The 14210-nt window shown below is 37.4% G+C and overlaps 1 protein-coding gene across 1 annotated transcript; it reads right to left on the reverse strand.

The window, feature by feature from the left end:
* Positions 1-636: 636 nt before the first annotated feature.
* On the reverse strand, positions 637-14209 carry LOC143298811 (26S proteasome regulatory subunit 8-like). Its single transcript, XM_076611793.1, is given in 14 exon segments — positions 637-4013; positions 4912-4998; positions 5523-5633; positions 6261-6286; positions 6289-6358; positions 6611-6687; positions 7281-7357; positions 8720-8883; positions 9351-9512; positions 9847-9972; positions 10763-10860; positions 11572-11641; positions 12753-12830; positions 14157-14209. Coding segments are annotated over 14 exon segments (1212 nt in total). The 5' UTR covers positions 14169-14209; the 3' UTR covers positions 637-3959.
* Position 14210: the final 1 nt, after the last annotated feature.

Consider the following 14210-nt stretch of genomic DNA (forward strand, 5'->3'; position numbering starts at 1 on the left):
TTCCCAGAATCTAAACATCCTATATATAAACATTCCCAGAATTTAAACATCCTATATATAAACATTCCCAGAATTTAAACATCCTACATATAAGCATTCCCAGAATCGAAATATCCTATACGTAAACATTCCCAGAATCTAACGTCTGCACCCATCCAGTAACAAGGCATATGTGTCACTGTTTAAATAGAGATCTACAAACACTGTAGAATCAAGACCTGATTTCTTTAAAAAGAGCATTTTCATAAATATTGAATTTCAAGGGGATGCTGTTCTATCACAACTGATATTGACAACTACCATGTACATATGATTATATTATTACATACCCACTATTATTGATTGATTGTTTGATCAAATGTTAGTCCTGAAGTAGACTTGCCATTCATCTGTGAACATGGTATGAAAGAGCATGGCATAGAAGAGAAGCGGTCATGAAAGTAATTCTTGGTGAGTTGATTCTGTTTTCTCACTTGTGAATATGTCACCCCAAGAGTGTATCATTTCAAGCAGTTCTGTTCCAATGTGTGTGAGCACAGTCATTGATTTCAACTTCTTTCACCTGCATGGTATGTGCATGTTTTAATGATATGTACTGAATGTTTCCTAAATGTCTGTTTTTCCTTTCAGAGGAAATTCTTTTTTTATTTTATTCCAGAAGTTGCCCCGTTTAGGCAATGGTACCATGTCAAAGATGCTGAAGATTACTTTTTCAAGTTTGTTTCAATACCCAAAGCTGACTAAATTTATCAAAAAAGACAACCATAATTACGGCCAAATAGAAAATTATTAAGGAAGTACTCAAACCTTTAAAGTCCTGGTAAGAACCAATTCGACTGAAAGTAAAAATAACATGATTATGAACTGAGGCATTAACATGTAAAAGCTAACATATGTAACAGTCTTCCACAAACACAACTCTCGAGCCCCATTCAGAAACACAGAACTTTCAGGCCTTAGCCATACAGAATCAAAGCAGTACCGGAAAGCAATCCATGAAGAATTAACAGTTGAAGGTGAAGTTAAAGGTGCTGTGTAAAAAGTATATATGTTGTAATCAAATTGAAATATTGATTTTTTTTCTTAAATTCTAATTTTATTTTCATAAATGTTGATCTTCTCCTTATCAGGATTGTTGTGCATGGTGTTATGCAAATGTAATTTCTAGAGCTTTTAAGTATGTTCATCATTGTTGATGTTTGTTTTTCACTGTTCATTGTGGCATTCTTTCTCAACCTAGGCATTCCTGTCCTGTAAAATCCTGTCCTTTTGTAAAAAGCACTGATCCAGGAGTAAGGTGGGAAAGAGAGTGTCCTGTTCTGTTGATATGTACCAACTGATATTTCAACATTTTGATTCCCGATTTCTTTAAAAAAAAAAAAAAAAAAAAAAAAGGAAGATGATGGGGAGAAAGAAAGTGAAACTGGTTGTGAATTCATATTTATATTTGATGCTTTATCATGAGTTATTTTTACTGGATGATTTATCTTATCAACGCACAATAATCTGTATTATATTATAGCCATTGGCAATGATTGACAAGAATTGTCTCAATAAAATTATTTAACACTCAACTCTTCCTGATTCAGCCATTCATGATTGTCACCATGTCACAATGGCATTTTTCTTTTGCAGGTCATAGATAGAAACAATTCATCCAAGAAGAAGCAAGGCCTTCAAGACTTGTGTGATACTGTCTTTTCTGACCCAGTACAGCATAGATTGATCAGTCCATACAATTCGATGTCCCCTTAAAATTGAAACTAACATATGGGTGTGATGGCCGAATGGTCAGAGTGCTGGATTATCACTCAAATTTCCTGAGGTCAATGCCCAGTTTTGGTGCACCTTGTGGGTTAACGGTGGAGTTTTTTCCCATCACCCAGGTCAACATAAGTGCAGACCTGCTAGTGCCTGAACCTGTGAGTAAAACACATGCAGGAGGTCAAACACATGTTAGAGATCCTGTAATCCATGTCAGCATTCACTCAGTGGGTTATAAAAACAAGAACATACCTGGCGTGCACACCCCCAAAACAGTGTATGACTGCCTACATGGTGGGGTAAAAAATGGTCACACACGTAAAAATCTCATCTGTAGTCTGTACATACTTGTGAACGAGATAGTTGCAGCCCACAAATGCAAAAGAAAAAAGTAACTCAGCTATCATGGAACAGCAAAGGAAGTCCATCAAGAACGCAGCTCACATATGCAAAAGAAAAAAGTAACAGCTATCATGGAAGAGCAAAGGAAGTCCATCAAGAACTTCAGTTCTCCATGGAAGCTGCTCACAAAGCAGGAAAGCTTCTGAGCAGGTTGACAAGCACTCTATGCATCTCCTGAGGGTCATTTCCTGCCTGTCAGCTGGAAGGCCGAGTGTTGCATTTATGTCTTCAAAGAAAGGTGTGTGATGAGCCACCTCCTCCCCCATCAGCCACCTTCCTGGGTAACTTCCTTCAATGAGAGAAGCTGAACAGACTGAGCACAACTCAGTTCATTGTCCTATAATTAAACATTCACCAGCACTGCAGGTATTCCATGCATTGACAAGCTATCAAGCAGTACAATTGTACAGATTATTTCTCTTTCGGTCTAGATTATTGTTATCATTATTGTTGCTTATAGTCCAGCTGACTACAGGGCCATATCAGGACTGCCCAACTGCACCAATTTCCAACCACGTTAAAAATGAAACTGTCACAAACACACAAAAAAACCCATTAAAATAAACCTTAATAAATGAAAAAAAAACTTCAGGACACATTATCATTATCCTAACCATGTAGCTCCTTATAGCATTAGGCCATGCTGAGGACATCAGCCATTCCCCTTAACTGCTTGTTCTTTTTATAATGTTACTTAATTTATCTATCATTTACATTAATTCATTGGCCTGTATCTGCAGATATGGCCAGCGTTGAAACTGAACCAATTCACACAATCTGGTTTCCCCAATGATGTTTGAATCAATTCTGATTTGGGAACATAGTCTGAAATAGTGTCACACCACGGCACACTGACAACTCTCCCTCTCTCTGTAATTAACTTCAATAAGTCCAGAAATGAATTCTACAAGATGAAACCATCACTTTACAAGAAGCAAGGCCTTGACGGGCCTTCAAGACTTGTGTGTGATACCACTTGATACAACACATGAATTATGGAAAAGAAAAGCTTAGGAACGACTCAACATGCATCTACCTCCAGTGCAGTAACCTACTTGACTGTCATACTTCTCACTACTTTCTGGCTTCTTCACCGACACAGTAAGAAAGAAGAGGATTTAGTAAATAACACACACACCATATTGCCTTTGAAGGTTTATTTCAAACACAGAACAATTTTTTTTGCAAGACATACAAAATACTTGGAAATAGCTCACAATTACAGATATTTATTAGTTCAGTCTCTGATCAACTGAATGTTTCTAATTCTGGTGTTTTTACATTGTTTACACACTAAACTCTACAATCAGGAGACTGGACATGAACACATCTACTTTTTATATCACCCCATCATTGCTGTTTTAGAATCAATCTGTATATCTCTTTACTCTTTAAAATGCAGGTAAACAAAATCTTTGAACTCAATAAATAAAGATCCAAACCATGTAACATTCACTCCTTGTTATGTCTGCACAACCACGCTGTTCACACAAGTCCAGAACCACTCACCAGCCATGAAGTCCTGAACAATCATAGGTTTAACTGCCATGCTTCAACTGATTTAGATCAAAGCAGGAGGCTGAGAACATTTATTTCGTTTTTGCTACAGCGTCTTTTTACTAAAAAGGTTAAACTGTGATTACTGAGCATAACTGACATTTGTTGGGTTTTTTCCACTGTACACAGATCAGAAAGTAGTTTGCAAACACATGTGTAACTGGGTTGTTCCAATGAGCAACCAGTGAAATGATGATGATGGATGAGAAGCATGCGACAGATGGGTGATTGAGGAGCTACTTCCACTGCTTCTTGATGGAGATGTTCTTCTCTGAGTCCTTCTGCATCACCTGCAACACCACAAGGCAGCACCCGTCACTGCATGGTTCACAATGAACGCACCATGTCAACAATTGTTCTCCCATTGCATATTTCAACAAATTCAGACTTGTGGCCTCCAAAAGAAGAATGTTGATGTGCAGCCATTTCCAGCTGGAAGGTATGCTCGTGCTTGCTTAAGGGTTAGTTTCATTTTGTAACTCGCATCCACGGAAGGTTTACACACATTCGCCATTACATATTTTTTCAACCAGTCTTGAGTGGGTGTGCTTCTCATGCACCTTGCAACTTCTTTCACATGCCAAGACACTGCTGACAGAAAATGCTGTGAAAGCTCTGAGGCCATCAGTATGCCAAAGACTAGAGTGACATTGTGCACAGAAGACCAGAGTGACACTGTGCACAGAAGACTAGAGTGACACTGTGCACAGAAGACCAGAGTGACACTGTGCACAGAAGACTAGAGTGACACTGTGCACAGAAGACTAGAGTGACACTGTGCACAGAAGACCAGAGTGACACTGTGCACAGAAGACCAGAGTGACACTGTGCACAGAAGACCAGAGTGACACTGTGCACAAAGTCAACAGGGCCTACATGTGAGCCAAATAAGGTGATGCAAAAATGTGTGGCTGCTCAGAAACTACTTTCAATAAAAGATGTCAATTCTGGATGAATGACATGTTCCACTTGAGAAGAAGTCCAATCAAATTTTAGAACCACATTTATGCGTTTATTTTATTTATCAGCGCAAACAGCAGCTGATGACTGACCAATGCATAAAATACTGTAATTTCCTATGATGCACTGATACACCCTTACCTGCACACTTCACCATTTCTCCCTTACCTACATACTGTATGAACTTTTAATTTTGATATACAAAAGCATGACACAGGATATACATACCTTTGCCACGGCTAGCTCGAAGTCTTCCTGTGTGACATGAACCCTGCGCTCACGTAAAGCATACATTCCAGACTCTGTGCAAACACCCTGAAAACAAAAACAAAAATTGATGGTGGTACAAAAAACACACTGATGGTAATTTTGTCTTGCATATGTGTATATATATATATATATATATATATATGTGTGTGTGTGTGTGTGTGTGTGTGTATCTTCCTTTTCTTCTTTTTTTTCTCCAATACATTCTAAATGATCAAGCTTTCTGTCCTCATATAAAGACAACTCTTTGAAGAACTACATCATGCAACTTTTGCCATGAAAAAAAATCATAAACAGATGTCTGAAGCACATTGTAGTTCTTTTCATGTGGAATTTGATAATCAGATGGTAATGATTAGGAAGAACAACGAAAAATTAATGCATTCATTCAATTTTTGTCATGCATGTCTTATGAAGTCTCTAAGCACACAGAAACATTCTGAAAAACTTCCGTGTCTTCTTCATCCAGATCTGGACTACCCCATGATCCGTCCCTCCCCCTTCCTCTATTTTAAAAGCGAGCAACAAGAAAAAAGAAAAGAAATCCAGACATCATGAAATGATGGTCCCACCTTCACTTCTGCACCTGAGGCTCCAGGCATAAGCTCTGCTATCTTACGCAGGTTGATGCCTCGTGTCAGGTTCATTTTACGGGAATGAATCTTGAGAATATCCAGACGTGCCTGTAGGAAAAAAACAACAGACAATAATGAACTTGTGGTTTTCATTTGGTTCACTTACAAGGCATAAACAAGGAATGCATGCGTCAGTGTTGTTGTATTTTTGTGTGTTTGTTTAAACTTCAACAGAATTGTTTTGTCACACAAAACTAAAATCACAGTGAGAGTATGGCAAGGAAAGCCACATAATTTGGGAGTGTTTTTATATTAGTGATGATGGGGGGAAGGATGATGATGATGATGACGATGCTGCTATGGAGGTCCATTTAGGTTTGAGTCTAAGTGACAAGGCTGTACTCTATGCTTGCTGTCATAATCATATCCCGACATTAACCTGGCCTGAGAGATACAGACATTGTTGGTCAGGAAATTAGAGCAACAGACCCAAAGTTGCATCTGTGAAGTGGACGATACTTGACTGTGTGGACCAGTCTCCCCATTTCAACACAGTTCAGGCACCGCCAGAAAAAACAGACACTTTCACTGTTTCTAGCTGTATACATTATTTTCTCAAAGTTAAATAAGAATGATGAATCTACCTACAACTTCACATTATCATGCACATCAATAATTCTGCAGTCTTCCCAACTGTATCACGACTGACCACAGAAAGAAAGCAAAGAAACCTACCTCTTCATTCGGTGGAGGGAACTCTATTTTCTGTCAATACGGCCTGGCCGAAGCAAGGCAGAGTCCAGAATGTCGATTCTGTTGGTGGCCATGATCACCTGAGGAGAAAAGGACAAGGACCATGCAGGCTTTGTTGTCAGCACATCAATTTAAAACCAAGTCATAAAAGCAACATTCAACATGTTTAAAAGAGAGACGGACAGAGACAGACAGAAAGACAAAGAGAAAAAAGGCAATAGGTGAAAAAAAAAGAAAAGCTTATACTTTTTTTGATGAATAAACTAACTGAAAGAACAAACCTAACTAACTGGAGTGTTGAAAGTCACACAGATGACAGATGGAATCCTTACCTTGATGTTCTGTTTAGGTTCAAACCCATCCAGCTGGTTCAACAGCTCCAGCATGGTTCTTTGCACCTCGCTGTCACCTGTATCCAAACACACCTAGGTTAATACTGTCAACAATTACCTCACACTTCACTAACACCATTCATCAACAACCTGTATATTATGTATGTGTCTTTGCATACATGCACACTCACACAAGTTTGAAGCACAAGGGAATGCATACAAATGAAAAATACATGCTGAGAAATCATGGAACTGCCAACTGACAATAGAAACTTGTCTGATCTGCATGTTGTGTCTAGTGATACAGGAACAAGAAAAGCAGCTCTCTACTAACTGTGAGGATGGTATATAACATGCTTTCTTCCACTGCCCCCCTGCCTTGACTGTCAGTGTCACATATACGCTGACAAATAAGCAAACAAAATAAGCTAAGTTTTTTTTCTTTACTCAGCCGCAGTGCCGTAGTCAGGGGGCTTGAATCGTAGAAACTATGGACGAATCGTAGTACTAGGCAGGTCTGCTGTCACATATATGCTGACAAATAAGCAAACAAAACAAGCTAAGTTTTTACAATGACAGGCAGAATGAACATAATCCTATCAAAGAAAACTAGCGTGAAGAATGAAGAAGACAGACAGGAAAGACCAGACCAACAACAACACAAACTGACCTCCTGAACCTCCTTCCAAACGGGAAGAACCGATGGAATCAATCTCATCCATGAAAATGATGGAAGGTGCATGTTCCCTGAAAAAAGAAAAAAAAAAACACCCATGTACATGATTTTTGCTTGATTTTTTTTTAACAAAATAATAGTGTAAGACTGGTTGTACCTACAACATACTGCTGGCAAAGGTGAGGTTAAAATAACAGCTTGTATGTACCAGACCCCTTGGATCACTGCACTGTCTTCAAATATGGAGTCCCAAACACTCACCTTCTGAGACATTCTTTCAACTTATAACGAAACAAAAATTAGGCAAATGAAAAGAACAATTCTGGCAAGAAATCATTTTGATCAAGTGATCAAAAACATGTTCTGCCTACATGGACGACAGTTGCTTTTATAAGCTAAATGCATTCTCATTATTGATAAAGGTAAAAACAGTGTCAGTGAATTATCCATGTCACAGATAACAGGAAATTCAGGAGTCAAGATGCCTGCCGGAAAAAAGAGGGCGCTAGTCAGGGACACACAGGGGAGGCAACCTACTTCGGGAGGTTATCGGCCGTAGCTATAGTAGTTTGCACAGGACAGGAATCAGACCCCTGCTGGAGACTGCACTAGTGGATCACGGTTAAGTATGTGTAATTAAATTTAAATTTCAGCCAATGAATGGCATATGAACAAACAATTAAATATAGTCCACCATTTCCTGATATTCAGGTACTAAATATAAACCAGTGTGCCACTCTGGAGCACATCACCCGTTTGCACTGTCGAGTCTTGAGGATAACAACTAATGAAAGCCATTGTGAACATTAACATTCCCAATTGTTTATGCACCCACTAACTGCCATACAATTTTGATTGTCAGCAAATCTAATGACTTTAGATGAATGATGGATGGCTATTGGCATTTGCTGGTTGATTGTTCCATTCTCTGTGTGACACTCACACTTATTTCACATTCCAACAAGTGTGGTGGTCAAAAGAAAAATTCAGTTACAAATTTTGGGGGTGTAGAATGGCCAAAATAGGGCACTGGGGTCGGGAGTAAGGGGTTATCTGTCCTAACCAATTAATTTTGTGAATATGACACATTATATTGAGGTGAACCGTCAAATGACACATCATGTCCTGAACCAAACCTAGACTCTGTATAGTTATTTGAATCCCAAAAGAAATGGTGAAAGGGTGGTTGTTAGAGTGCTGAGTTCACATTCAACATGTTGTCACTTTGAATGGCAGACACCCAATATAAAAACCATCAATGTCACTGCCCAACCATCACAATATGTTGCTCTGGTGGTATCAATGGTATCCTTTTCTGTTTTCCTGGGGATGGTTATCCCCATCAGACACATCACATGACAAGGGTGCTGACTTTCAACCTGTGTGTAACTAACAAACCAATCAAAAGAGAAGCACGAAGCAGAAGCACTGACCTGGCCATGACGAAGAGTTCACGCACCATGCGAGACCCCTCTCCGATGAACTTCTGCACCAGCTCAGAGCCAGACACACGGATGAAGGTGCACTCTGTGTGATGGGCCACAGCACGAGCCAGCAATGTCTTGCCTGTGCCAGGGGGGCCGTACAGCAACACACCCTGAACACAGTACACTGTTCGTTAGTCCTGACAACATTTACACCACACTGGCTGAACAAAAGCAGGAAGAATAAATATATAATCATTTTGCTTTCACTTCTGACTACACACATAAAGGGGCAGAATGAAGGGAAACAGAGGCAAAGAAGGATCCAAAGGAGAAAGTGAAACTGTGAAAGAGGAAGTGTGGGCTAATGAAATTTGCCCTATCAACCAAAACAACACACACACACACACACACACACACACAATCATTCCAGTTATCAAAACATATGTTCAGTATGAAACTATCAGAGATCATTATCCTCTTTAGCCTAACTATCTGGACTTTGAACAGGCACACATGAAAAAGCAAAACAAAACAAAACAAACAAAAAGAATGAAATAAACAGCTGCATTGTGCAAACTGTTCACAAACACAAAAGGAAACTGAACTATACAGACGTCAGCAGAATCTGTAGTCTTACCTTTGGCTGTGCAATGCCTAAAGCCTCAAAAAGTTCTGGGTGTTTGACTGGTAGCTCAATGACTTCCTTGATCTCCTTGATCTGCTTGTCCAGGCCTCCCACCATCTCATAGGTAGAGTCTGGAACCTTCTCCACCATCATCAAACTCACCAGTGGATCCACCTGCAATCACACAACGTATTCAATAAAATAACACAACTAAACTACCATACAAAAGAGAGCATCAAGTGACAACTTATGCACAATAAAAAGTGAAAGGTTTGAGATAAAACAAAGTAGCAACATCTACCAATTTCTCTTCAAACTATGTAGCAGAATAACAGATGGAATTTTAAAAAAAAGAAATACAACATATATTGTTAAATGACAACCCCTGCAAAATCAGCTTTTAACTCCATTCCTACACTTGTGTATTTGAACAATATGCATCTGCACACACACACACACGCGCGCACAAACGCATGCACGCACGCACGCACTCACACACACATATTACCTTATTGGGCAGGATCTTGTGAAGTACATAACTGTCATTGCGCAGAGCCACACGACAGTTTGGGGTGACCAAGTTGATGTCAATGTTTTTGTCGATATCTACAACAAACTTGCCTTCCGGATGAACCTGCAGCATCAACAACATTCTTTTCATTCATGCATTGTGTTCAACATCGACATCTTCCATAACCACACCTTACTGGGCCTTGCTGTTCATGACCAGACACAACCATATCAACAGTTGTTGAATAACACAACTATGCCACAGCAATTCATATCAGCAATAACATTATTGTGTTTGAATAACAAATATCAATTTTGAAACATTAATGTGTGTTTGGTTATAAAAATATCAAATGAATCATGAAACAGACTATTTATTTCAACCACCTATACTTTAATGCAACAAAGAAGACAAAAAAATAATAAAAATTGCTGATCTGGTCCATCACTAGTTATATCAAAAAGCAAAATACTGCTTTGCATGATATATAGTTTAACTATAATCTTCAAAGAAAAAAGCTGTTTAGCAAACTTTATTATGGACATTCTCCCCATGCATCATCTTAGTCTCTTTTCTGTTTTCAGCCAGCTCAAATCAAGGCTTTTAAAATGACCAATTAAAGTAAAAGGACAACAGTGCTCTGTATCCTATGATATGTAGTGTCATCAGTTACCATTGCTGCGCTCCACAAGAGACAAACTATTGCTAATTGATTAGTACATGTGACAAACTGATCAACACATACGATATATACACTGTTACATATAAAAAAATAAAAACAATAGTCTATTGAACCTTCAGTTTCTACTCTGTCACATATATAAGAACAATTCTTATTTTCATTTTGAAGGCACTGAAATAAACAGCCCACAGAAACTGAAACCTCTGATTTCTGATTCAGTTCTCTTCTTACCTTGACCAGGACTTTCTTTTTGTCCATCGGCTTGACCACTTCACCCACGTATGAGCCTTGCTCTTGTAACAGCTGTAGCTCCTCCCGCAACATGCGAACTGTAAGCAGTCAGGACACTTGTTTCAACAACAAAATCAGCATGACTGTCAGTGTCAGTATTATGCAGTGTGGAATATTCTCCATCAATAGTTGGGATTTACGTCACATAAATATTTAAGATTCCCCTCTGTGTGTGTGTGTGTGTGTGTGTGTTTAAAATATGTTCCAAAATTCTTAATTTTTACAATCATTACTTACATAACTATAATAATGAAGCTAGCACCACTGCTGCAAATCCATTATATATGGAATTATAATGTATTTTTCTTTCTGGTAATAGTAGCTGCAGAAGTAGCTGTAGCTGTTGTAATATAATTTTGCAGCAGTAGTGCTAGCTTCATTGAAAAATAGATGAACTGGAATGATAAACTACCAGAACCAATGAATGCTGCAATGGTTACTACTACAGTTCTATGCTCTAATGAGCTATGAAGGCAAGCTTCATCTAAAATGGATTTCACCAGCACTTTCTCCCCTTGTCATTTGATTTTTTTCCCCACAAGAGACAGAGCGCAAAGACACAGCAATGGTTCAAATTCTTAACTATCATTCTGATTGTCATTTAAAAACAATTTTTTTTTTTACTAAAAAACTGCAATGAACAACACTAAATACAGGTTATAACAACAATCTTAATACTGTGAAATCTGAAAAGTAATTTCCTGCCATACTCATAGGCGATACAAACAGCCGCTCAAACCACCACTAACCTTTGGCATTCAACTCATTCCTCTGAGCCTCTAGACGCCTCAAGTTCTGTGTCTTGTCATTCACGATCAGCTGCACAAAGGGACAAGCTTGTGAGCAATGTGCATCCAGAAAAATACCAATAATTTTTTTATAAAAAGTTTAACTCTTTCCTTAAGACCAACATGAGGAACTCTTTCTAAATATTTGTATTAATTATACCCTTCTTTTTTTTTCTTTTTTTTTTTTTTTTTAAACTACCCACATGTCAAAAAAAGGGGGAAATATATTTCTTTGTTTTATTAATGTAAAGCAATATCAAGAGTCCTATTGCATATTGACTACTTCACGCTATCTCTTATGAAGAACACGGGGCATTCATCTCATTGATACAATCTGAAAAACATAAAAAATAACCATGTAACTTTGTAAGCTAATTCATTCAATGTATTTGGTACAATGTGTCTGGTATAATGTACTATTGTAAATTTACATATGTATTGTTTCATGTGAGGCACTTCGAGCCCATTAAAAGGGGTAGTCTGCACCATTCAAGTACAATATATATATATATATATATATATATATATATATATATATATATATATATATATATATATATTCTTTTTTAGAGCTAAAACCAAACTGGAAATGAAATACTTATATGTGTATACACGTGAGAGTCATTCTCTTGTCCTATGCGTGTATGTTCTGAGAATACAGTCAAACCATTACTGTTCAGCTTAGAGTTAGAGTGTAAAATGATTATAAAAATTATATAACAAAATAAAAAATGAATCTTTGGTCTCCTCTTCGGCAAACTTAGCAGTATGTCAAAAAGATTTGGTTTATTTATTTCATTTTTGAAATAAAACAATCTGAAATACATAAACACAAACTGCTCATATTACTATTACTGTGTTAGTCTTAAAATAAAAATAAAAATATGCAATATAATCAAATATAAAATTCTGGTTATTACTGTTAAAACAGTTTCTGCCCACACATTACTAAGCCTCCAAAATTGATGTTACTCTATCCTCTATTTTCACACATGAACATCACACTCTAACTTGTCTAAGTCCCAAAAACAGGAAAAAAGGGAGAAAAAAAAAAAAGAAGAAGAAGGAGGCCCGAAATAATCCAAAGCCTGTACCTGACCGAATTCTAGATCCATATGCAAATAAATATTAAATATCCTTACCTGGAGCTCTTCAATCTTACTGATGTAGTACTGTTTGATGCCTTCATGGCTGGCTGGTTCACCATCAACTTCCATCCTCTGCAACAAAACATCCAATTTGACTACTTTGCTTACAAATTCTCAAGGTTTTCAAATAATGAATGCTTGAATTTTAAACGCAAGTTTCTCAGTAATGCCCTTTCTAAGTTGCATAGAATCAATCATAAAACAATGACATCAGACAACAATCTGCATGATCACTTTGACCTGCTTATGACTTAAGCATAGCCACTGGGTGGTACGGTTTTAGTAGCTTTTGTCTCTCTTTTCTTCCTTCTTTTACAATTAGAGTGTTAATCATTCCTATTCACTCCTAATTCAGTCATACCCAGTTATCTCTATCCTGCAATGTTGTGGTAAAGTATCAATTTTAACTTTAAAACTCAGAAAACTATTCTCAAGAAAATAAACCAGAATATTTTTATCACAAAATTGCATCAGCATCTTGAGAAAAATATTACTTAGGTCACAAAAATGTGCATAAACATCTTTTCAAAAATACAGCTTGGAAAGTACCTTTGTAATCATCACTGCATGTATTGATGTAATGTTTGAAGACTATCTAAACTTATGAAAATTCGAGGTTCAATTATATACATGCTCTGTAAAATTTCTACTTAGAATTGTGTCGCAACGAAGCAATTCCATGAACTGAAATGTATGATGCATGGAAGAAAAGATGCCACACAACCATAAGTAAGCACAGAAAAACAACAACAATCAAAAATGAATGTGAGACAACTGATACACACAATGACACAGGAAACAAAAAGCAACTCACTACTAAGACACAAGAGCACTAAAAAATAAAAATAAAATAAAAATTTTTAAAAAAGGAAACTCAGACAAATGTAAGCAATTATACAAACACTAAAAAAAAACTCAAAAGAATGATATATTCAAAGGTAAACAAACGGATGTAATTGAAGCGTCGAACCCTGACCAAAATCTTGTACATTGTGAGATCAAAGAAGGGACTGTTTAAAACTAAAAGCTTCAAAGCTTGCTTTTGTCCCGGTCCTACTACTACTACTATCACTACTAAATAAACAACACAAGGCAGTTTATTCAAGCTCAGAAGTGGAAGAATTGAAACAGAACTAAAATATTAATGGTGACATCTGAAACGCGAGTTGACAAGACTCAAGAGTAGGTCCTGTGTCACTGTCTGTATCTAATCAGTGAAATCACGGTCTTAAGTCGAACGATTCGTAATCGAAGCTAGAATTAAGAAAATAGCACTCGAAAAACACTTGCTTATCTATGTTAACAGTATGGTCCTACTTCTAGAAAGAAGAAAAAGTAACGCTAACATTTCATCCTAATGTCTAAATTTACAGCAAACCATGACAAACAGGTTTCTACCTCTTCGGCCATCTTGCAAAAATGTTCTCTGTGTTCTTCTGCACAGAATAATAC

The sequence above is a fragment of the Babylonia areolata genome, chromosome 2 (genome assembly GCF_041734735.1).
Source record: "Babylonia areolata isolate BAREFJ2019XMU chromosome 2, ASM4173473v1, whole genome shotgun sequence".
Lineage (NCBI taxonomy): Eukaryota > Metazoa > Mollusca > Gastropoda > Neogastropoda > Buccinidae > Babylonia > Babylonia areolata.